The 23,715-nt window shown below is 48.6% G+C and overlaps 1 protein-coding gene across 3 annotated transcripts in view; it reads right to left on the bottom strand.

Moving 5' to 3' along the window:
• KIZ (kizuna centrosomal protein) overlaps positions 1-21,572 on the bottom strand; it is a 46,386-nt gene extending 24,814 nt beyond the window's left edge. For 2 of the 3 annotated variants that reach the window (XM_030490142.1, XM_030490140.1), the window contains exons 1-7: positions 21,442-21,572; positions 16,550-16,612; positions 15,228-15,384; positions 11,831-11,923; positions 7,057-7,381; positions 4,445-4,688; positions 201-323 (exon numbers count right to left, since the gene is read on the bottom strand). In XM_030490142.1, coding sequence (XP_030346002.1) covers positions 201-323; positions 4,445-4,688; positions 7,057-7,381; positions 11,831-11,923; positions 15,228-15,384; positions 16,550-16,612; positions 21,442-21,536 — 1,100 coding nt within the window. In that variant the 5' untranslated portion in view covers positions 21,537-21,572. The remainder of the gene's footprint in view (positions 1-200; positions 324-4,444; positions 4,689-7,056; positions 7,382-11,830; positions 11,924-15,227; positions 15,385-16,549; positions 16,613-21,441) is intronic. The other variant, XM_030490141.1, reaches the window with a different exon arrangement.
• Between the last annotated feature and the right edge of the window lie 2,143 nt (positions 21,573-23,715).

Below are 23,715 nucleotides of genomic sequence, written 5' to 3' on the forward strand. Positions count from 1 at the left end.
GGCTCCTGCAAAGCTGCTGGGTAACGGCCTCTCACCACCGCTCACCTCAACGCGGTTGCGTGGAGCCAACACCAAACCCACCACAGGCCTCACGCTGCCCGTCCGGCAGCGAGCAAGCAAGAACCCAGGGAGGGGGTGAGGTGTGAGGACGCGCTGCCTGCCCCCCGGGGCCGCCTGCTCTGGGGGGAACCAGCACTAACCTGAGCAGCTCCGGCGTCACCACGTGCTCGCCCTGGTACAGCGCCTGGCGCCGGGGGCTCGTCCTCACCGCGTCTTCTATGAGCTCCAGTGCACGGGAGAGGGCTGCCAGCATCCCATGGGAGCTGCGGAGGGACAGCAAACAGGGCTTGAAGTGGTTGTTGTTGGACAGGTACTTAAATGCATTCCCATCACACCAGCTGGAAACACACACCCTCATTTTAGCTTTTCAAAGCAAAGCAATGGCACAAACCACTCTGCTTCTTGAGCTCTGTAGGAAGGGAAAAAAAAAAAAAGCAAGCACATGAGCAAATAAAGCATCCAAAAATCAGCCAAGGCCTGAGACACCGCATTGAAATCACCCCCACGCCGAGTGGCTTAATTCCTTCACCTCCACCATCGCAACAGATCTGGTGACCACCTACAGGTACGGGGACATAACTGGGACCTCAGAGGGGTTCTGATGAAGCTGCACCTCTATAATGATGCAAATGAGGACTTAAGACGTTGAAACAATGCAGCAGGCTAATCCTTGCACAGAGGTGTAAATGGCTATTCAGGTCCAGGCCGGCTGCCCGCTTTGTTGGGGTCTTTCCAGGCCAGGTCTCCACCAGCAACGCCCCAGCTGGGCCTGGCCTCAAGGAAGATTTGTTTTCTTTCTTCCCCACCATGTAGAAGCTGACACGTTTCTACAGCTAACCCCGGTTTACACTCCCTCCAGTGACAAGCTCCCTGCACCAAAACTTGGGTCATTTCAGTTGTGTTAAGCTGTGCCCAAAGTTGTGTTTCCCTGTGGGGCAACAGTGAACAATTAAGCGGGAGCTGCGGCGCATTTAGCCGAGTTTCCTAGACATTTAATAAGCAAAACAATGCCAGGGAGATCACATATGCAGTTAAACAGCGCTTTTTCTTTCCCCCCAGTCTCACAAACCCTGTATTTCAGCGGCCGGCTCGTTTCCCATTGTTTTCCTCCCACTGGGTGGTCCTTCCAGGGTGCCACTCGAGAGGGATACAATAATAAAAAGGGAAGGGGAAGGAAGGGACACCAACATAAAGCAAAACAAAATGTATGACAATCTGCAGCAGGCTACGGATCAGAGGTCAGCAAACAAGAGGTCCTTCTCTTTTACAGGTTGCTTCCTGGAAACAGTCTGATTAAGCTGACAGCTTGAATTATGTGTTACATTTTGTAATGCACAATCCATCTGTGCTAAGTCCTCTTCAATGCAGCTGAAGCAGCACAGGCATAAGCTCTGCCTTTTTCCACCCCCTCAGCACAGGCCTTAAAATAGTCATCATCCTTCTCTGCACTAATTCTCAGAGACCCTCTTCCCCCCACAGCTCCCGCTCCTCGGGTTTAAGCCCTTAAAGAAAAGGCTGGATGCTGTAAGGAATGGTGAGAGGAGGCAGAGCCTGCCACCTCCAGCTCAGACCAGCAAGAAGCAGCCGAGGACCGGAGCTATGGGGAGGCTTCGTGGGGTGGGAGCATCTCGGGTGCCTCCATGGGGCTGCTCCAGGCAAAGCCCCTGCTCACAGCACGCTCCTGGGCTGAAAACAGGATAGAAGACACAGAGCCCAGGCTCTCGCAGGGGTCTGAGCAGGCAGGGTGAGTCTGAAATGCATGTGGACAGCCTCTGCCCAATGCAGCACCCACTAGTGCTCAGAATCACTGGAGTGGTTTGGCAAAGATCAGTGGTTTTAATAACTAAAGTAGCAGAACTGCAGCATCCTCCTGTGAACTGCAGCCAAGGCACAGGCCTTACGCTAAACAACCTTTCACAGCAGCATCACCTTTATTTGGTTAACAGCTCAACCATGTTATCACAATGACTGTTCTAGCTGGAGAAGGCACTAGGGAACTAGGCTGACCTCACCCAGAGGTGAAATACAACCTGCAAACACTTACTGGGAGGGGGAGAACCCCCAAAACTTGATAAAGAGAATGGTGTCTCTGCAGTAAAGTAGGAAAGGCATTTTCTCCAAAAATGCAAACTTGTGACTTCCTGACAGGCAACAATGGCTTTGGTTTGCCTCTTGAGTAAGCTGCAGCCCCTAAACACGAGAGCTGCTTTCAGCTCCATCACCTGCACTGACTTCAAACCATACACCAGAAGTGCACGAATGGCCCCAAGACAACAAGAGGGAACTGTGCTTCATGTGAATGCCCCAGCAGCCACGCTGCCGCAGCGGCAGAGCTCAAGCTACAGATATTTCAGTTTCAGATGACAAATACGCAGAGTTCTGCATAATTTCAGCACATTTCTTCAGCCAGCACAGGAATTCTGCAAGATGAAAACCCACATGGCCTGAAGGGTCACTGCAAGACCTGGGAGATTATTCATTTTGTGAAGCTGTGGCGTGATAAATTCAGACCTAGAAAAGTCGCATTTCATAGTTGGTGTAATTCATGCAATTGAAGTTTGTGTACTGACAACTTGGAAACTTCTCCCCAAGGTTTTCAGCTCCTGAATTATTCTGCAAGCCTCCGGTGTGCACACTGGATTTCATGGGCATTGGGAAGATGGACTTGGAAAGCCCACCTGATCAGCACAACAGAAGGCTGCTTCCCCTCCACGAGACCTTCCATACCTGCCACTTCTGAAAGCTTATCTGTGGTTTAATTCTCAGGTAAAACACATTAAAATCTGTATCTTTCCTGCAGTAGCAGCTCATGGAGGCGATCCCGCTTCCATGGCCTTGAGAAACAGAGGCATTCAGCTTGGCATAATGCAGAGGAAACCTCCACGTTCTGGTTTCAGTCGTGCTCTGAAGATAATGCGAGCAGCAAAACCTTTTGTGTAATGTACCTGGGCCTCAAGAGCATTGCACAGTGTTCCCGTCGCTCAGGGACCACAGGAGAGAACAAAAGGGTAACCTGCCACCGCTCAGCCGGGCTCCTCCAGCAGCAACTTCCCTATGAGGTGCTCTGGTTAACAGGTGGTTACAGCAGAAACACTGGGTAAAAGCTATTTAGATGTAAATTAGATGATGTTTCCATAGCAAGCAACAGCCTGATGCAAATGGGACATGATAAAGTTACACAAGTGTATATTGATGGCTGTGAGTTTCTGCTCAACCTATTAAAATACAAACTAATATTGAAATCAGCACCTAAGACGAGGTGACCGTGAGTGCAGGAAGAACAGATGCGTTAAGCTGCAACCAACCAAAGAGGAAACAAACCAAAACCCAACCAGCACAAGAGTACGTCTTATTCTCCAGGGCTAAAAACACTGGTTTCTTCTGTACATGGTCCCTCCCCACACACAGCCACCACCTAAGCACCCTCCATCCAGCTAACTGCTCCAGCTAGGGGTGTTCTGCATATGGACAGTGCTGGCACAGGCAGGGAGTCCCAAGGGGAGCAGCACCCACTGGAAGACAGCACATTCCTGCGGAAAAGGCTTCCTCCAACATTTCTGTTGTGCCTGGAGGCAGGAAAATGCTGGTGAGGAGGGAGAAGCGTGTTGGAGGATGCAGCGGACAAGGAAACAGAAGTGTGCTGCTGAGGGAGAGTAGGCAGGAGCAAGGCAGCAGTCAGAGGTCACAAAACTGTGTGGTTGGGCAGCAGCAGGATGAGCTGGGATGAAGGGATGTGGACATGGAGCACTGCAGAAGGAACCGGTGGCAAACGGACTTTCAGAACTAAGACAGGAGGCAGAAGCAGGAGGGATGCTCCTGTAGCAATGCAGCAGGACAAGGTGGGGAGCCAGGAAGGGACAGCAGCAGTTGGCATGGGGATGTTTGAACATGGCGAGGGACCAAAGCCAGCCATTCCCTGTGACCTGGGCAAGCTCCATGGACCATCTCATGGTGGGCACTGCCCCACCAGGATGGAGATGTGCTTCCCTGTCTTACAAGGGTGCTGCAAAGCCAAAAGCCCAAATATGACTGACACTACAGCCGGTACGCCAGTACCGAGGTTGTTGGCAATAAACCCTCTCCACTTTGACAGGATAGCAGAGGATAAGCCATGTATCCTCATGGCACTTCCCTCATTCCTTCTCTTGTTCTCACTGTTTCCAAACAGAATGCTTAAGAAATTTAACCAACTGGAAATTTTAGTTCACACAAAATACACTGATTAGTAAACTGTAAGTACTGTTATAGATATGCACTCTGTAAGTACTCTTATAGATACGCCAAGTAGATAGGTAAGAAGTTTGCACCAGCCGCGCTGTGAAAGCAGCCTCCAGGGCAGGCTGGCGGCTGAGTACCAGCAGAGAGCAAACGCACAAGGACATACCCGCCTGGCGCTGAGCTGACCGAGGGCAGCTCCTCCTGCTCCACGGGAGGGGTTGGTGTGTGCGCCGGGGAGTCTTCCGCAGCGTGGGCATCCCTGCCCTGCTCCCAGTCTGCCGCTGGCGAGGCTGATCCCTGCGGCACGCTCGACATCACCTCCTCGGTGCTGGCAGGGACTGGGAGCACAGGGCTGATGTCCCAGCTCACCTCCTCAGGAGTCCACCCGTTACCCAGGCACAGCTTTGGTCCTGTAAAATTAGTAATAATCATAAATTATTCCCAAAACATTAGCAGGACCAAGGAGTGCATCATAGCATAGGGAATAAACTAAGATCACTACACTGCTTGTTCACCTCTTCCACTCCACACACGTGAGCGAGCATCCCTCTGCTCTCCCCGCACTTCGGATTTCCCTGCCCCGTGTCCTTCCGCGCTCCTCTCGCAAGGGGGAGTCCGGGGAGGCTCCAGCCCTTTGGGTTTGCAGCTCCCGGCCGGTGGGAGACAAACTTCGCACTGCTCACAACCCGCCACCGGTGCGAAGAGCAGGGCTTCACTAAACTGCCCCTGCAGGAACGATGAACAGAAACGCTGGGAAAAGCGCACCTGGAGAGGCTGCTATCGCGGACATTTTTAAACCTTGCAGAAGAAACACATGCCTGGAGGCTTTCAGACTGCACATTAACTGCCTTCTCTAAAAGAGGAGAGTACGGGACTGAATCACGCTTCGAAGACAACAGACACACACTACTGATCTTTACATAGAATGCCAAAAGTTAATGGCTCAGCTACTGCTGTAATAAATTAGCATTGCTACGGGAATTCCCAGTTTTCCATAAAATTCACCACGGGTTTGAATTAACCAGCACTCACACACCTGCTGATGCTACAGCACCCAGCAGCTCTGCCTGCCTCTGTCCTGGCCTTCCACTGGAACTGAATCACTTCAGTTTATGCCAAACAGTGGCTGGTGCCAGAGTGGGCTCCCAGCCTGGTTCCCAAATTTGTGAAGCAAGTATGGACAACAGAAATGTCTCTCCTTCCCCTGCTGGGAAAGGAGGATGGAGAGGAACAGAGGGGTTTCTGCAGTTTGGGGAGGAGGAAAGGGGCCATTTTGTTTCATTAATCTGCAGGAAAACAGGATTTGTTCCTCTCTACATGTGCTGGTGCCGTGAGTGGTGCCAGGGAGCAGCAGGAGAGGCTGGCGAGCCTGGGATGGCACAGCCAAGCATCTTCATCAGCTCGCATCACTGCAGCAGGGAGGGTCAAGCTCAGGAGAGCTGGAACAAGCCAGTCCCCTCTGCACATTCCAACCCGGAGCGTGTTAGCCTGTGCGCTTCACAACACGCATTTGGCAGCAGCAGACATGGAAAGCCCCCCAGGCAGCCCAAGGGGATTAATGTGCTCTTTGACAAAAAGCCTATTTTGATGTTGAACCCAACTGTACAGATTTTCTGAGGGCAGAGATACGGCATCCCAGAAATTAAATGGGTATTTCTCTCCCAGACATGATGCTGGCCACCTCAGCCTTCCCAAGGGGAGGAACCAGCAGAGCCCAGGGCTGGCGTAAGCTGGACTGGTCTCCTTCAGAGCCAGCAAGGACAGGCTTCCATGAAAATGGAAAAGTGGCAAATGCATCAGATGAAAGAAAGTGAGAGGCAAAGAAATTCCTTAGAGAAAGAAAAAGGAATGGAAAAAAACAAGCCTCAAGAAAGAGGATGCCAGAAAGACCCCAAGCACAGAAGAGCTTCTGGTGGGGATGCCAGCTTTCCTCTATAAAGAAACCCACAGTTGTTACTGGAGAGCATCATTAGGGTTTCCACCAGTTTCCATTATAAATAGCTCCATTTTAGCAACTGTTATGGGGCTTAGAAAAGTAGCTTAAGTTGAAAATTGCTACATTAACTGGCAAGGCAGCAGAGAGTATTCCTGCAAGGTCTTAAAAGACGAATAAATGGTTACTTAGTGAGAAATCTTTGTCACTGTGACTTCAAAGACAAGCCCAGTAGCTTACTTCAGAGGGAGTGACCGAGCCAGGAAAACTGGAGAGAACACATTTTGCCAAAATGGGGGCAGAAAAAGGAACGAGCAGCTGGAACACAGCCTTTGAGGGTAGCACACCTCATCCCAGAGGAAGAGCATCTCGGCTGGGAGGGTCCCCACTGCCTTTCACTGGAAAATCCACACCAAGGCAGAGAACCACCATTAAGCAGGAGTTAATCCAGCCACATATGGGGAAATCAACCTGAAAGAGAAGTGACATGCTCTTCCAGTGAAACAGGCTCACAAACAGCCTCCTAAAATGAGGCTCAGACTACTCAAGACAACCGTGGGCACAGCAGTGAATAAGTCTTGACTTTTTAATAGTGCATGTGAGCAGGACCAGCTCCCAGCGAGCCCCTGCCTGCCCAGATGAGCAGCCTGGGCGGAAACGGAGTCAAAAGGAAGAGGAAAACAGAGAGAAAGATTGCCACCGTGCTTCAAGCCCAGCGCTGGACAGGCGAAGGACAAACAGGCAGCCGTGGGCGCTGGTCTGGTTGGGTGCTGGGCAGAGGCAGACAGGAACGCATCCCGCTGTACCTGGGATGCTTCCCTGTGCCTCTTCCTCCTCAGGGGTACCTGGTTTGCTGTCAAAGGCTGAGGACATGTGCTCCTCGGAGTCTTCCTCACTGGCAGCCACGTCCCCAGGTGTCGCTGCTCCCTCCACTGATGCATCCCTCTCTAAACCAATGCTTCTGCTCTCCAGACCAAGTTCTTCAAGTGATGGAAGGCACGAAGGTGGGTGAGGCGCTGAGCAGCTCTCTGTGGGCTGGAGGGGGTTCTGCTGGGTGCCCAAACCCCCATCAGCTGAGACAGCTGATGTGTGGTGCCTCATAAAGCCTGTTGCTGGATGATAGAGTTGTCTTGGCAGAGCTGTCTTGGTGCTGATTCCTGCCCATGGCATCTGAAAAACACAGGTGGGAGATGGCTTAGGGAAACAAACGGGCAGCACACTGCAAATGGAGCTTCTAGAGCATGGCATGTTGGGTTCTGGAGAGAAAAGTGTCACCAAACGCAAGTACTTTCTATAATATTATTACCATACAAACACTTAGCATGCATTTCTTGCATTCTAGTGTGAAAACAATGGCCTGGAGCTCTGTGAGGCTCAACTGAAGCTCTGTGAGGCAAAACAACCGGTGGCAAAAGCACCCTGTGCCTCCAACCTGAGTAAAGGGACTGAAGAACATGAAGGGCTCAAACTAATCTAAATGGTAACTTGTTTTTACAAACAGGCAAACCTTTAAGATTAGGTTCCTGCAAAGGCCTTTCAGACCCTGGCCAAAGCAGGAAGCAACCCACCAAAGCCATGAAACGTGTTGAAGTGACGACTCCAGAGGAAGTGCTGTGCTCTGTGTGTGACTGAACAGGCGCTGGCAGCCTGTGGTTTAAGTACTGCAGCATCCCAAAGCCAAGACACGACCATTAGGACCCTGCTGCAGTGTCCAGGGCACAGCTGCCCTTCTGGAGCCACCCGCAGCAGCAGCTCTGAGCAGCCACCTCCTGCTGCTCTTCTCGTGGTCTTCTCTAAAGGCCACGGGATGAGGAAGGGTCCCCAGAGAGTCTGAGACCTACATCTGCCATCGCTGGCTTGTCTCTATATCCAGCTTTGCTCACAGCATGTCAACAAAGCAGATAAGAACGAGGCAAGAATCACTGTATTGTCTTCCTTCTGCTCTTTCCTGTCTGTTAAATCACACCAAAGAGGAAGAACAAGTACTCAGCTAACACCACGGAGATGAAATCTCATTTTCCATGAGGCAACTTTGGCACCACGCAGAAACATTTTGAATGGTCCTTTCCTCCAAGAACTGTTGAACTTGCATAAAAACAGTTCCAACAGTATAACCACTCTGCTTCAGATCCCCGTGTTTTAATACTTGCCTTTTTTCCTTTGTAAACCTACTCAATCAGAACAATTTAGGAGGAGTGGCTGCCGCCATCACTACTACTAAAAGGTCACCACCAGTTTATGCAAAGCCAAAATTAGCTACCGTAATACCATTGTTCATACTAAGCAGGGCTTACTGTTCAGCCCCAAATCACAGCAGGAGAATTTACAGTCACCTCCACACCTCTCTCCTCTCTTTCATTGCTTGACCTCTTCCTACCATACAAAGTCAGCTGCCAAGCCCAGCTTAAAGGAAACAAAGGCATCTTGTCTAGTCTGTGACCAAGTTTCATTAAAAAAGCTCAAATTCCACATAACAAGCAGCAGAACAAAAAGCCATGAAGTTATTCTAAGGAGGAGTAAAGGTTTGCTACTCAGATTAAGTTCACAGCTTATTCCACCACCACCGCTCTCGGGTTCCTCCTAATTACTTTTCGGGTGTTGGATTTGCTGCTTTAAAATGAATCTAGTGAGTACTTTATGGATTTAGCAGCTCCTGGATGTAGTGTTCCAAAACAAACACAATTCAGACAGGTACAAGTGCTCTGCAGTGCCACAGCAGACACACATCTCTAACAAGCTCCTCTTTGATTGCAGAAAAAAAATCATCTCTTCACCGCCTTTGCATTCTCAAAGCAGAAGTATGGCAGATGATGCTGGTTCAGGTACTGGTTTTACCACCCAAACCAACAGTAAAAGTGTGTAGACCTGCCCAAAATAGTCACCAAAAGGACTGAACTTCCTGTCACTCCAGCTGGGAGTTAAACGCAGTCTCTGCACAAAGCACACTTACATCAATCCCCTCTTTGGTGGTGGAGAGCAGGCTCCCCGCTTCTCCCTCCCACCACAAATACAATCTTATTTATTAGCATTAAAGTGGTTTTGAAGAGAACAAAGGTAAGAAGAAAAGTCCTTTCCATTAGGACTTGCACTGCCACCCTCGGGCATCCCTCAGAGGCGCCGGTGCCCCACGTCCAACAGTCAGGCTCTGCCGAGGTGCACAAGTCCCAGATCTTCAGAAGGCCTCAAGGAAGCGCTCTCAAGAAGAAGATGACAGACTCCATAGCCCAAAGGTTCCCAAAGCCCACATTATACAGCTCTGCAGCTGAGCAGGACCTCTGCTGCACAGGGCATCTCCTCCAACTTGCAACCCTGGATTGCTGTCGCACTTGGCTTCAAAAGGCCAGTGCTCAAGCCCTCTCCATGGAGAATCATGGTTTTCCAGACAAAGTGTTTAGATATATGAATTCTGAGCGTAACAACTGGGAGTCCAAAAGGCAGCACATCCCATGGCTCGTGGAAGTAGCAGATATTCACACTGGTAGTTTCAGGGCACCGGGATACTGACCACCTCTGGAAGGTTGCTTCTGTGGTTGCCCTCCTTGGTCTCCAAGGCACATCACTGACCAGGTTATCACACAGTCCCTGGCATCCTGACCAGCTTGAAGGAAACCACTGCAGGTAAATCAAAACCAGTTCCAAGCTGTGATGTTCCAAGCAACTGGAATGGGTTGCCCAAGGAAGTTGTGAATGCTCCATCCCTGGCAGTGTTCAAGGCCAGGTTGGATGGAGTCTTGGGGACATGGTTTAGTGCGAGGTGTCCCTGCCCATGGCAGGGGGTTGGAACTAGATGATCTTAAGGTCCTTTCCAACCCAAACCATTCTATGCTTCTATGATTTGCATCCTGGGTACACCACCATGTGCTCGCTACGACTGACTCGGTGCCACACCACTGGGAACACTCGTGGTTTGGACATCACAAGCACATTTTAAGTGGGGTGAAGGTGGTGGGAAATGGGCATAGTCAGTCCAAAAAAAAAAAAAAAATGGAGTTAGATCTGAGATGCAGCCCATAGACAAGGCAGAAGGATGCACAAGCCAGTTGCATCTACCTTTGTATTTAAGGAGGGAGATAAGAAGGAGAAAGGAGGGGACAGGGGATGGAAGAGTCCACAATCACATTGCTCATTCAACTAATTAAATCCAGCAAGTAGCTCAACATAAAGTGACAAATTTGGGTATGCACCAAGTTCTCATACTGCCCCCAACCCACCAACAGTTGTTAAACATCCAAGTTCCACGGCAAGCCTTTGATGCTCCAGTATCTATGTAAAGTTTTCCATAGGTCAGAAATCACATCTCCTACACTGACAGCTTTTAATTGAAGAATCCAGCATTCAACAACAAACTCACCTTTTCACACACGTCTGAATTAAACCTGTGATTCAGAAGCTGCTGGAGGCTGCTTATATAGGTCAAGGTTGCTCGGGTTCATTGCTTTGTATATTGCAGTTTAAAGAATGCTCTAAATTCAAGGTTTTTAACTTTTTAATCTATGGGGAAAACTTCCTATAAACTCAGATTAACGACTGCTAATGCACTGAAGAAAGAAAACCCAAAACCTGCCTCCTACTATAAAAACAAAATAGTGTGGCCTCTGTTTCTTTTCTGATAAGAGTCTTAAATACCAAACATTTAACTGCATAATAACATTTACTGGCAGCCAGGCAACCTGCTTAGCAGATATATAAAGCAGGTAAAAGGAGAAAAAGTTAATTTCTTGGCTGAATGATTCCATCGGTAGCTATAGGGCAAACTAGAAAGTCTTTTAGTAAAGTAGCAGTTGATTCTTCTATCAATCTGCAGCACACATACTCTTCCAAGGAATGCATTAAATATGAAAATCATATCCCGTTATCATCTGTTCCCAGCTTTCAGCCCAGTAAGCTTTTCTTAATGAATGCTGTAGCCTAAGGGACAAGCATGCTGTTGGCTTTGCTGAATAATGGAGTGATGCTGCCGCTTTTGCTTATTCCAATATCGACTGGCTGAGGGGGTTTCACACATAGTCACAAGTGACTACTCTTGCCAGCATGCTCCAAGTTATTACAAGATGTTTTTAGACATTTCATCTAAAAGAGCTTTACTGCTTTTAGTGAAGAAAACAGCTATGGTCTTGAACTGTATCATTTATATGGAGATAGGAGGAGGGATTAGAAGCCTGCATTACCACAGATATATAGCGGAATATATTTAAGTATTCCTTGTCAGTCTTTTTGTCTGTTCCTCAGATAGGCAATCTCTTTCTGCTGCTTCTGAGGAAAGGTCAAAACGCACAAAATTAGAAATACACCCTGTGAATCGACTGCTGCATTTTTAAACATCATTCATTAAGAATAGTCCCTCCTTGGTCAAGACCGTTTTCACACTACTCAGCACAAAACTCAACACAGAGATGGATATAAGCACTTAGAGCTCCCCCCTTGCTAATTCCAGTTCTCTGGTTGAAATAATTTGCACTTTTTGCCCAGGTTTTTCTGCTTCCCTCAGGCACTAAACAACATTCCACACCACAAACGCTGCAGCACAACTGCCCAGCGAAGCCTGCAGAGCCGTGCGGGCTCCCCACGTGGCAGCACATCAGTGTCACAAACACGTTACACCCCCCCTCTTCCCATTACCTGCTCCGTGCAGACCCCTTCCTCGCCACCTTCTGCTGCCAAGTCATCCTCTCCAAGCGATAACACGCGTTTAATTTCTCTTCTGTGCCATGCCTAAATGTGAACAAATCCATTACGTAAAACTGAAGGCCAAAATACCCCCAAAGCACCACAAATCAGAATGTTACTTTGCAAACTGTGAGCTTCTGAATGCAGTGTCCTGGCAGCGGTTTTCACTCGGGCTATGTTTAAAAAGCCAGAAATCCCATTTTCTCCTCCTTTTGCTGCTCCCTTGCACAACTGACGTTGCCTGTACACAATCTTCTGCAGATTTTTAAACACACATTTAATCATCCAGGTAATTTAGAATCCTACAACATATTGTTGACTCCAACTTATTTCATCCCCACTAGTATCTATAACGCTCAATTATTGCTGCTGTATCCAGACAATGACTCTGCTGCCTTGGGATGAAGTAAGCTTTAGAATGTGGTTTTGTTTTACATACATCATCTTACAACTCACTGAAGGAAAAACATATGGCAGATGTTAGAGAACAAGCCAGCATGAAAGGCAACTTGCTGCGGTGTTGTACAACCAACCACACACACCGTCCTCACCTCCACTCCACTGTTTAATTGACCAGACATAACATGCTCATTGTGGGACTACTGCTTAAAAGCCAAGCACAGGCAGCACCTATAATTAATCCTGTTTGTTAGTAATTGTAAACCCCTATAACAAGTTACATCGGCCTTGAATAAAAGCACTTCAGGACCTATTCTGCATCAGGTAATATGCATGAAAATACAGCTTGGAAACAATTAACTTCACCAGCTCCGCTCTTCACTCCAGTGGCGCGTTCAGCGACTCCACTATTGCCCAGGTAACAGAAACTGCTCACAAAACTGTAAACACGACACTTCAGGAAACAGAATCTAACCACATCATAATTAAAGATGCTCAAAACCAACTCCCACCTAACTGCTGGATTTTCCCTGGAAGCTGAAGTGAATTTACTCATACACCCCAAAATTACTGAACAAATCACAGACACGGGGGGGAAAAAGGTGAGCATTGCAGAAACAAAAGAAGTTCTGTCAGCTACAGCCACGTAATGAAACGTGTACAGTTATGCTAAAGCACTCCTAAAGGGCATTCTCTCTCTCTAGGAAAAGAGAAAAGTGATAATTTCTTTCTGTGTACTTCCAGAATGGATTAAACAATTACAGGCTCCGTAATTCTCATGCAATCCACAACAAGGGGCTCTTCACAACCGTGACACAGAGGATACGTAACCTGCGCTTTGTTCACAGCTCAGAACGAGGACTCTAACCTGGCAAAAATAAAATGGATGGCACAGAAACATCAAAATGGAAGCAGTGACTGAAACCCCACATGCAGATCAACCCATGGCACAACCTCACACCAGCACATTACAACCTGCCACTACTCAGACTGGTGTGTGTTAGGGCTGCTCAGGAAAGAATCATCCCTAAAAACAACAGAGTAAACCTGCACCACAAGACACCCCCATCCCTCTCGGCTTTGAATACAAATAGAAAAGAAAAGCGGGAAAACCACAGAGCCCCCAGGGACAGTCTCTAATCTATATGTAACCAAGGAAAAGGGGCTCTGTGAACATCACCAGATCCACCAGGCTTAAAAGAATTACCAGGCACTGCCGGGCTCTAGTTGTGCCAGGCATTTGTTAACTGGGTGTGCAGCCATGGGGTGCTCACCAGCCCACTGGTTTGTCAGAGTGGAAATGAACTGCTGCCCTGAGAGATCTGCTTCTTTCCCAGAGAGATTCCTTACTTCCAAAGGCAGGGGATGGGCCAACAACCCCCACTGAAGTCAAGGACAGTGCCTCCCACATGGGAGATGTCCCTGCAAACCTACCAGCATTTCAGAGGGAGCCTTACCCAACAACTAATATCAAACCCCCAAAGTTTGAGGCTTTTTGTTTGTTTTAGCCACAGTAAAATTGTATAAGGCTTGTTGTCACATTACAGTGACCTGACAAACAGCTTCTGAGGATTCAAAAGGGACTAGATGCTGCATTAACACCCTTAATTAAAAGGACTGATGATTTTTAGAGAGGACCGAGGCTCACACTTCAGGTTGTACATTTAGCTACTGAAAGAAAGGAACTTTTCTAACCTAAGAACTGCACACAAAGGGTTTCTTGCCCTTTACAGCGATGCAGTTAGTGAAAGCCAAACCAGACAGTAGGAAAAACACACCACATAAAATAAAGCACCTTGTTGCTTCTACATCCCTACTCAGACTAAGCTCCAATAGCAGTTCTGTGTGGTGTTTCCAGAGCATATTAAGAGGAAAGATTCAAAAACTATTTTAAAGTAAGGTTTGCTCGTTTGATTTCTAACTTCTGCACCACTTAATACTTTTTCACCTTCTGATCCTGTTTTTACATTGCAGCCTGATTCTCTCCTCCTCTTAGCTCCTCTTAGACACATCCTTCTAAGAAGATCACAGTCTAAGTTTTACTGTCTCGGATCAAGCTGTGTGTGTCCCTGAGCAGAAGAGAGGGAGGAGAAGAGCTCACCCTGAGAACACTGCTCCCATCTTAATTCAGACAGCATTCCAGAGAAACAAAACCCAATCCCAGCTGAGTTCTAGACAGCCACACAAAGGCGGGGCTGTGTCAGTACCACACCACAAGGGCCTAAAATCCCGCGGCTGATTTGTTTCCTTCCTTCCTCTCTTCTGGCAAGTTAAAACAGGGGAATGGCTGAGGGACAGACACAGCCCCTGCTGAACCCTTCTGAAGGTGCTGCTGCTCCTCGCCAGCATGTGAAAGCACATTTCCCTCCCAGATTTTACCTCCCAAAAAACTCCATATATTAGTGGCATCAGCAATAAGCAGGGCCAGGACTAACTATGGCTATCTAGGGTGTTCACAGCAGCTACGTTAAAAATACGTCTGAAACAACTGCCACAAAACATATTTGGGTATTTTTAAGTAATAAAAGCTTTACTACAGTTAAGGTTTTATAACAAAGCCTTTATGAAACTATTACAACTCAAGTCTTTTTGTCCTAACCTAGACAATGTTGATTTATTATCACTAAGGCTCCAAACACATTTCCACATCTTTCTGATCTCTGTTCTCCCTTGCTTCCAAAGAGGCTCACTCAGAAGACTGCACAGCGAGCACAGAGCTCTGTGAAGTGTTGCTGACAACCTCTGCAGCTAGAGCAGGCTCTGCTGCAGCGCATATCAGCAGTCTGGGCTCATTTCAAATCCCCAACATTACCCCTTTAAGCACCCCAGAATGAACAATGAGGTATCACTAACATCTGCAGTCTTGATGTGTATAATGCTCAGACAAAACCTACTTAGCTACCCTGTAACAGCAGTAAACACTAACACATTAGGTCTTATAGAAAGTTACTTCCATCTTCCGAGTCATCTCCGAGCTTGAAGCTTTCATTTGAGCCTCAAACTGGTCAAACTCCTTCAGCAGGGCCTGGTTCCGCAGACGAGCTTCCTTCTGGCGTTCATGTACTTCTTGCAAGTAGTTTTTCAGCTTCATGTATTTTAGTTTCATTCTACAGGGGAAAAAGAGACTGTACGTGAGTATGAAAATAAACCAAACACAGCTATTACAGCCCCTTTTCTTCAGACACATATGTACTAACTCTTATGTAGGAGTTGCCCCCCATAAAGCAACAGACACAATCTCCTGCCCAACCATCCAAAGCCACCTCATACAACTGACAGGATGTCTGCTATGTAACTTCAGGTTTGAACAGGGGGCTTGGTGTTCAAAATGGTAAAGTATATTAATAAACTCTTGTAAATTTGTTTCAAATGGATTATGTTTTAGTCACTTATTGCATTAAATCAAAACGAAAACTGCATTTAGAAGAACGTGCCCTGGAAGCCCAACTGGAACATTAGGGCTAAGCTTACACAACTGCTTTAAGCTGATCTAAATCCACACTGCCACCAAAGGGATATCTCACTCCCAGCCTTTGCTTTTTGTGCCAATGCTACCTGCCGTGTGGCCAGGTCAGGCCAGGAGCCATCCAGCTGAAAATCCATCTAAACCAGCTCTCACCCACCCAATACACACATTCACCTCCAGCCAGAGCTATTTCCTTACCACACAAGTGGCCTGGCCGGTACTGCACCCAGCCCTTGGTCCCTTGAGCCAAGATGGAAAAGTTGCCTCATGAACTTTACAAAACCCATTTGAGGAGAGGAATGGAACACTGCGTGAGGCACTTCCCAGCCCTCTTTTGTTGCTGTGTGTTTTGGTTTGTGGTTTATTTCCCCTTTGGTTTATTGTTTAGGATTTGGTGGGTTTCTGCACAGACTGTACATGCAATTTACACTAACAGATAATGCAGAAAATGCAAGGAGCAGGACCAGACCCTAGAATACCCTCTAGGATTTCCCGAGGCTTTCAGGCTGTAGGACCCCAGGACTTTCTAGCACAAACTATGCTACAGTGATTCTATAAAAGTTGTACAAAACCAACTTTCATGTTGGTTACTGCCAATATAATCATATTTTAGCATTAACAGAATAAGGTAGTTCTGTTATTGCTGAAGTTATTTCATTAATGAGACATGAATCTTACATTATACATAACATATGACTTTAAGTTTGTTATAAAACAACCCTTCAAGATAACATTCCAAAAGCATTCTGTGATACCCAAGTTTTTCTAAGTAAAATAACCTATAAGAAGCTTTTAAATAGGCTCACAGGCATGCATCCGACTTCCTGTATTCTATCAGTTTTCTTTCTAATTCCATTCTTTCGCCTTCACTGGAAGAAAACAAAGAACATACAGTAAGATAAAACTGTTTCACAACTTAAATTTGACAAAAGCAAGAAACAAGGCATTGTACAGAGCACGACACCTCCCAGAACATCTCATGAGAAGGCATCAACACATTAAAATAGGGTTCCAAGAAGTCCCCACTCTTTCCCAGCTTACAGACCCAATGTGCTACCCAAGTGTTCTATCTAACAATTTGCACTTAAAATCAAGTACCCATTTCACACTTGTGCATCAAAGCAAGGTACACCTACCAGCACAACCTGCCAGAACTTACAGGAGGGGAACAGACAGAAGAAACCACCAAAAGCATTTATGGTTGAGAAAACGCCACGTGCCATCTGTAGCTGCCAAAAGCAACACGAGGTTATAGGCCCGTGGGGATGATCAGGCTGCTCGAGAACAAACTCCACAGACCTCACCTACCATCTATTTCAAGGAGCACCTACTGTGAGGAAGAGGAGTAAAGCTGAGATTAGTCAGTAATTACAAATTGCACCCGAAGATGAGCAACCACCTCATGAGTGGTTTATGGGGTTTATTTTAATGAGGTTTTAATTTAATGACTCTACATGAAAATAACCAATTGCTGAGACAGAAGCTTCCAGAATATTCACATTACAAACCCTGCAGCAATCAAAGCAGTGCCCCAGGCTGCTAATTAAAACATAATATCAAATTCTTATTAGCCTATGGACCTGCACTCTCTGAGCAACACATCACCCCAGCCACACGCACCCACCTCCTCCCGGCTGCCCGGCACAGGGGGAAGCAGGAGAGACCCTTTCTGCTGCTTACTGCGAGATCAAGGCATCCATTTTACCCATCTGATCCTGCCACTGGCTGAAACAAGATTAGGGTTTCGTGTCATGTATGCAATTTAAAAGCCACGCTTCATCTGGGATCTCATCCTTTCAATTTCCTTTTACATGACAGCCAGCCAAGTAAAAGCAGATTTCAAGATCTTGTTTTTACACTTCTAGAAGTAATTTTCATGACTCTGAAGAACACCGATATCCTGATGGACATAAAAGCTGATGGACATGAACAGCCATTGGCTCCAATCCCGTTTCTCATTCTCTGATACCAGGGGTAGCACATCCCATCCTTCAGCTCCTGAAAGTTTCCTTTCTGCCAGTGTGGGTTTCCCGTATCCCATTCATTAGGCTGTTACAGCTATTTAGACAGCACATGAACATGTAAGTGAGGCCTTCTGAAGGCAAAGCAATACAAAACCAGCATCAGATAAAAGCCTCTCAGCATCACCATTATGGATGCCTGGAATGGTGAGTGCACAGCCCGTGGTGTTCTGCACCACAGCTCTGCCCAAGCACTGCAGCAGAGGCAATGGAGACTTGGCTTGTGGGTTTGCTTGCCCAGGTCCTGGCAAGTTCTGTGTGCCAGGGACCGAAGTGAAGCTTGAAGCATAACAGGGACCACTCCGGCCTCTCCACTTCACCACCTCTCTTTTTTACATCAAAAATCCCCAAAGCTCTTCACCTGGCAATGTCAGTTGTTCACACAGTTTTGCATTAAACCCCCCCAAACAGTCACTCATCGACCTTTTTTTCTTAAATGAGCACAAATAACACACCTCAAACTTTTCAAGGATCTAGGCAGCTCATTTTCAAACAGCCCCAAATCTCCAGCCTACAGAGAAAGAGCGTTAGCTTGGGATTTGAGAGCAGAATTAACCTCCCTGGTCAGCCACAAGCTCTCTCTAATCTCTGGCATTCCACCAGGCATCGATCTGCAGCAATATTTGATCCCTCACCTCCCATTTACACCAGCAGGGCAAAGATGCCTCAGTATTTTTCAAGATACCAGGCCTTCGTCTCTTTGTGCTTCAGCCCTGCATCCATAATGCAGGAATAACGGTACTCCTGCCATGATACCCTGTTGAGATAAGTGCACAGAAAATTGTGCAGCACTTGGGCACAATGCAATCCTCCCAGAGCAGTAAGAAACACCCTCCTCATGGCTGGTTTTCCCCACCAATCTGACATTAAATCAACTGTTGAGCACCGAGCTGCATCCACCAGAGCTTGCTCAAGCCACGCTGGGCCCCTGGGTTAGAGGGGGCCCATTTAGCACCTTCATCTCCATATAACTGACCCCAGCAGGTATGTCTGAAGCTAATAATCCTCCCTGCTTTACACCCTCCATCCAGGACATCTCGGTATTTGTACAGCTTACAGCAAATCACCCTGAGCCTGAAGCATCTGGCCTCCCTGTCTGAAAAGCAAAGCTGATTGCAAAGTTAGTCACAGTGTTAAGTACAGCACTTAGCTATGTCATTCATTTACTCCATCACCCACACACTCAAATCCTGCCTTTCCGACCAGCAACCACCAAAGATTAAGTGCTGAGTAATCACAACATGGTCAGGACTGTATAAAGGTGAACTCTCCACCGCATTTCCCTTATTACCTTTGACATCTCAAACCTAATTCTTTATCATTCTGCACACAACAGACACCGCTGACCTGCACAGACCTATGCATGCAGTAATTTTATGTTTAGATTGGGCAAAGGACCAGTATTAAGAAATAAAACTGACCAACAGAGTCTAATATGTGCAAAAACCTCATACCTGTACCTTAAATCACAAGTCTCAAGGCAGCCCATGCCGACTATCAGAAGCTTATATCTGGTGCCTAATTTCTCAAGCACTTCAGAACTAAGATACTCAAAGAAAAGAGATTTATGAGAACAGGTGGAAAAGCAATCCTCATGAGGACTCCCTTCTAGTTCACCAACAACCAGGCAGCAGCTTTCCACCACATTCAACCTCTTGCTCAAGCACAGCTGTGAACAGGAGCAGGATGCAGCCTGGGGTGGAACAGCTACTGAGTACTTCATGTCTTGGGACAGGAGACTTGAAGCCAGATCAGTGCAGAATTACAAAGCTGAAATGCCCAGTGATTTCACTACAGATTTTATACTTTACACTTTAAAAAGTTGTTTAGATAAGAGGTGTCACTTCAAGAGATTCTGGAGCGGCAACTGCCTCTGCAGCACCATCCCAGAGGTGACAGCAGCACACAGCTTGTGTATGGCATCAAAATGACTCCTGTTTGTCAGCACCACCAAGTACAAATAACTGCCAAATCTTTCAGTGCAACTGAACTCAGCAGAGGAGCTGACGTCTGAAGTGTGCTACGTGCCGAGAGGTTTCAGAGGTGCTGAAGAGGGACAGTCCATTTGTGCAGCGCCAGCTCAGCCCTAGCTCAGACAACAGAGAAGCTACAAGAGGCAACCAAACCTCACGCAGGCCAAGCTCTTCCGAGCACGAGACATCTCTACTCCTAACACGAGTGCTATCTGCACTAAAAGACATAGTTTAAAGCAGCTCATCGTCTAGAACACACATATTTTACCCTGCCTTCTCCATTTGCTAACACTACAATTTAGATAAAGTGTCTTCCCTATTAAGGGACACACGTTTCCATCCAATTCCCATACAATAAAGGACACTTTGGATAGCCTTATCGTGTCTTTTAAACAGCAAGTTAGGCCAGTTTGTCCATGGTCTTCCAGACCAGACCAGGGTACCAGTGAAGATACACACTGCATCTGGCAGAAGCACTTACCTACACACACATTTCTCTTCTTGTGGCCACAGCATTATTATTTCTGCTAATACTGTACATCTGAGACCTGGAAACCAAAGTGTTCCGTACTGGACAGAAGACTGGCACTGCTTAAAAAAACAGCTTCCTAACAGCACACCATAAATGATCTCGAGAGGCTTCCCCTGGGCAGGAACAAAGTGCTGACTGACCCCAATTACCGCAGCCACTACAGCGAGTAACAGGCCGGGAGCATCAACAATGGTGTGCAGCTCCTGAGGAGCCGCTGGTGACTGAGATCGCCCAGGCCACGGCCCCTCCAAATCTGTAGCACCGCAGCCACTGGCTTCTTCCCTGAGGCCACATCCCCCAAAGCACCCCTAAATGGAAACACCCAAAATAACAACTTTTAAGGATTGAAAAGGCGCCTATAAGAGAAGATCTGTGCATGTCCATTCAACTGGCCAGCTCTGAAACACCAGCACTGATATTATCTGCCTGTTTGGTTAAAGTAACAAGTGATTTTGTGACTATTGCCAGGAGTGCTGCGGGAGAACATCAGCCCAGCAGTGAGAGGTCTGCAGCACACACACAGAATCACAGAATCAGCCAGGCTGGGAAAAGACCTTTAAGCTCATCCAGTCCAAGCGTTCCCAGCACTGCCAAGGCCACCACTAACCCATGGCACTGAGGCCTCGGCTACACGGGGTGTGAACACTTGCAGGGACGGTGACTCCAGCACTGCCCTGGGCAGCCTGTTCCAATGCCTGAGCACCCTCTGGGGAAGGAATTGTTCCTCATCTCCATCTAAACCTGCCCCAACACAGCACTCAGTCCCCAGACCAGCAGAGAACACAGCAGCCAGGCGCTATGGGTGCATTGGCTGTCCCTGTTCCCAACACCGACCAGCGGAGGGGACAGAAGGGCCCTGCCCGGGTCACCGCGGGGGCCCAGGGGAACAACCCCGGCCGGTAACACCCCACGAGCACCCGTGAGCTCCATCTCCCTCCTCCCGCAGGATCAGCGGCACCCGCACACCGGGGCAGGCCCGGACAGCGGCGCGGCCCCTCGGGAGGGGCACGGGGGAGACCTGCGGGGAGCCCGCGGTGCCGCCCGCCCTTCACGGCCCCTTCCCCGGGGCGGGGGACGAGGCGCACCGGAGGCCCCGGGGCCTGGCGGGCGGTGATGCCGCTGCCGGGGGGGAAGCGGGGCCCGGCACAGCGCAAGGCCGCTCGGTGCCTCACCTGTGGAGCAGGCGCTGCAGCGGGGAGGCGAGCTCCGGGCGGCGGAAGCAGCCGGACAGGGGGGAACCGCTGCAGGCCGCGCCGCTGCCGCTCATGCCGCGCTGTTTACGGCGGTGTCAGAGCGACCGCTCCCGCCGTGCACCGCGGCCGGCCCGCCCCGGAAGCCCGGCCCGCGTTACCATGGGGACCGGCCGACTCCCGCCGCGGGCGGCTCCGGGGTCCCGCGGCCCGGCGGGACAGGGGCGGAGCGGGGCCGGCCCGGGGGCACAGCGCGGGGAGAGCGGCCCCTCCGCGGCCAGCGGCACCGCGACACCCGCCGCCAGCACCGTGGGGGGGCACGGGGCCACCTCGGAGGCCGCCCCGGGCCGGTCTTTGGGGCATTTTTAACCCCTTCAGGCGTTTCTAGTGGTTTAAACACGCCAAGGGGTAAGGGCAGCGCCGGCAGAGCAGGAGGCGGCAGGCGGGCACCGCGGAGCTGCGAGGGGGCTCCCGCCGGAGCACCCAGAACCTGTGGTGCAAGTATGGGACTGGCAACTTCACGGCGTTTATTCCCGAATTATTACTGCGTCTGTCAATATAATGGTTTTGCATACGTTAATTGAGGTGTTACTGCAGCTGTAATGGCTGTGGTGCCCTGTTCTCCTCAACCACAGTTTGGCACCGCAGGTCCCAGCCTGCCCGCGGAGCCGGGTGAGGCGATCAGTGATCTCCGTGCCATGGAAGAAAGGGAAGCTTGGACTTTGTGAGGCGGTGGGACATCAATCCCAATGATAACAGGAGCTGCTGAGCGGTTACAGTAACAGGGACCCCCTTTAATAGTTGGGTTTACTGAGCTTACTGCACCCTGTGTTTTGTCAGGACAAAAACTAACCAGAAAATGCAAGTGGCCTCTTTCCATTGTACAGAAATCAAACATCTCAACGAAATCCCTGATTCCTCCTCCCCTGAACTCTCAATTCTCCCGCTGGCAGAGCTCATCCGTGTCCTCTCACCAGGATCCGCTGGAAGAAGCCACGCCACTGGGTCAGCCCTGGCAAACCCCATGCTCATTCTCCTGCTGGTAAATGAAACAGGAAAGAAAAACACTTTTGTTTCATTTCCAGATAAAAAACTTAGAACTCTTTGAAAGGAAGTTGCCAAATTAGTGTGTAAATTCCAGCGCCCCAAAAGAGCCTTCAAATACTACGACAGTGTTTGAATTTGAGGAGAAGAGACACCACATCAATAGGCAAAATTGCAGATAGCTGTGAAATGCTTAAGCATAATTAGAGCAGCAATCAGTGCACAATTAGTACAGGATCATCATCGTAATTACTTTTCATTAGAACTCTGTTTGACGTGTCAGCTGTAGTTGAGGGAGAAGCAGAGGCTCCGGAGCTTCCAGGCTGCGATGGGCCGGGCTCCTCATGTCAGGATCCATCAGTGTCCCGAGTGGTTTTCTATACTCTCAGCCTCAAACTGAGATAAACCAAATCTAAATCATGGAATCTCAGACTGGTTTGTGTTGGAAGGGACCTTAAAGCTCCTCCAGCTCCAACCCCCTGCCACGGGCAGGGACACCTTCCACTAGAGCAGGTTGCTCCAAGCCCCTGTGTCCAACCTGGCCTTGAACACTCCAGGGATGGGGCAGCCACAGCTTCTCTGGGAAAAGTCTGTGCCAGCGCCTCAGCACCCTCACAGGGAAGAGCTTCTGCCTCAGAGCTCATCTCAGTCTCCCCTCTGGCAGGTTAAAGCCATTCCCCTTGGCCTGTCCCTACAGGCCCTTGTCCAAAGCCCCTCTCCAGGTTTCTTGTAGCCCCTTTAGGCACTGGGAGACCTCCATCGCATTGCGAGGTCACATCTTCACAAGAACCAGCAGGTGAAACCTGGGTCCAAGCTTGCTGAAATTCCCAGAGCTGGCCATCTTTTCCTCCAGACCCCGACTTTGCAATCCATGTCCACCACAGCCTCCTCTTTAAAAATACATAGTGGAAAAAAATGGAGCTTTGGCATCTCGTTCTGCGGACACACTCCCCCTACCCTACTTGAGAGTTACTTGTAGGACTAAGGCTTCTCCAGAGCCTTTGTATCTGAATGATGCTCCTGCTTAGCCATGGGGGCAGATAAATGGAAATAAAAAGGTTTTCCTGGTTGCTTCATAGTTAAATTGCCTCCCCCCCCAAAAAAAAGGTCGCTCATAACAACCTTCATTGTGAATATCTATGTTAAAGTAACCAGTCACCCCTTTGGCACTGAGGTGAGACACTAAAAACTTGTTATTTCAGGATGTCAGCC

The sequence above is a fragment of the Strigops habroptila genome, chromosome 6, assembly GCF_004027225.2.
Source record: "Strigops habroptila isolate Jane chromosome 6, bStrHab1.2.pri, whole genome shotgun sequence".
Lineage (NCBI taxonomy): Eukaryota > Metazoa > Chordata > Aves > Psittaciformes > Psittacidae > Strigops > Strigops habroptila.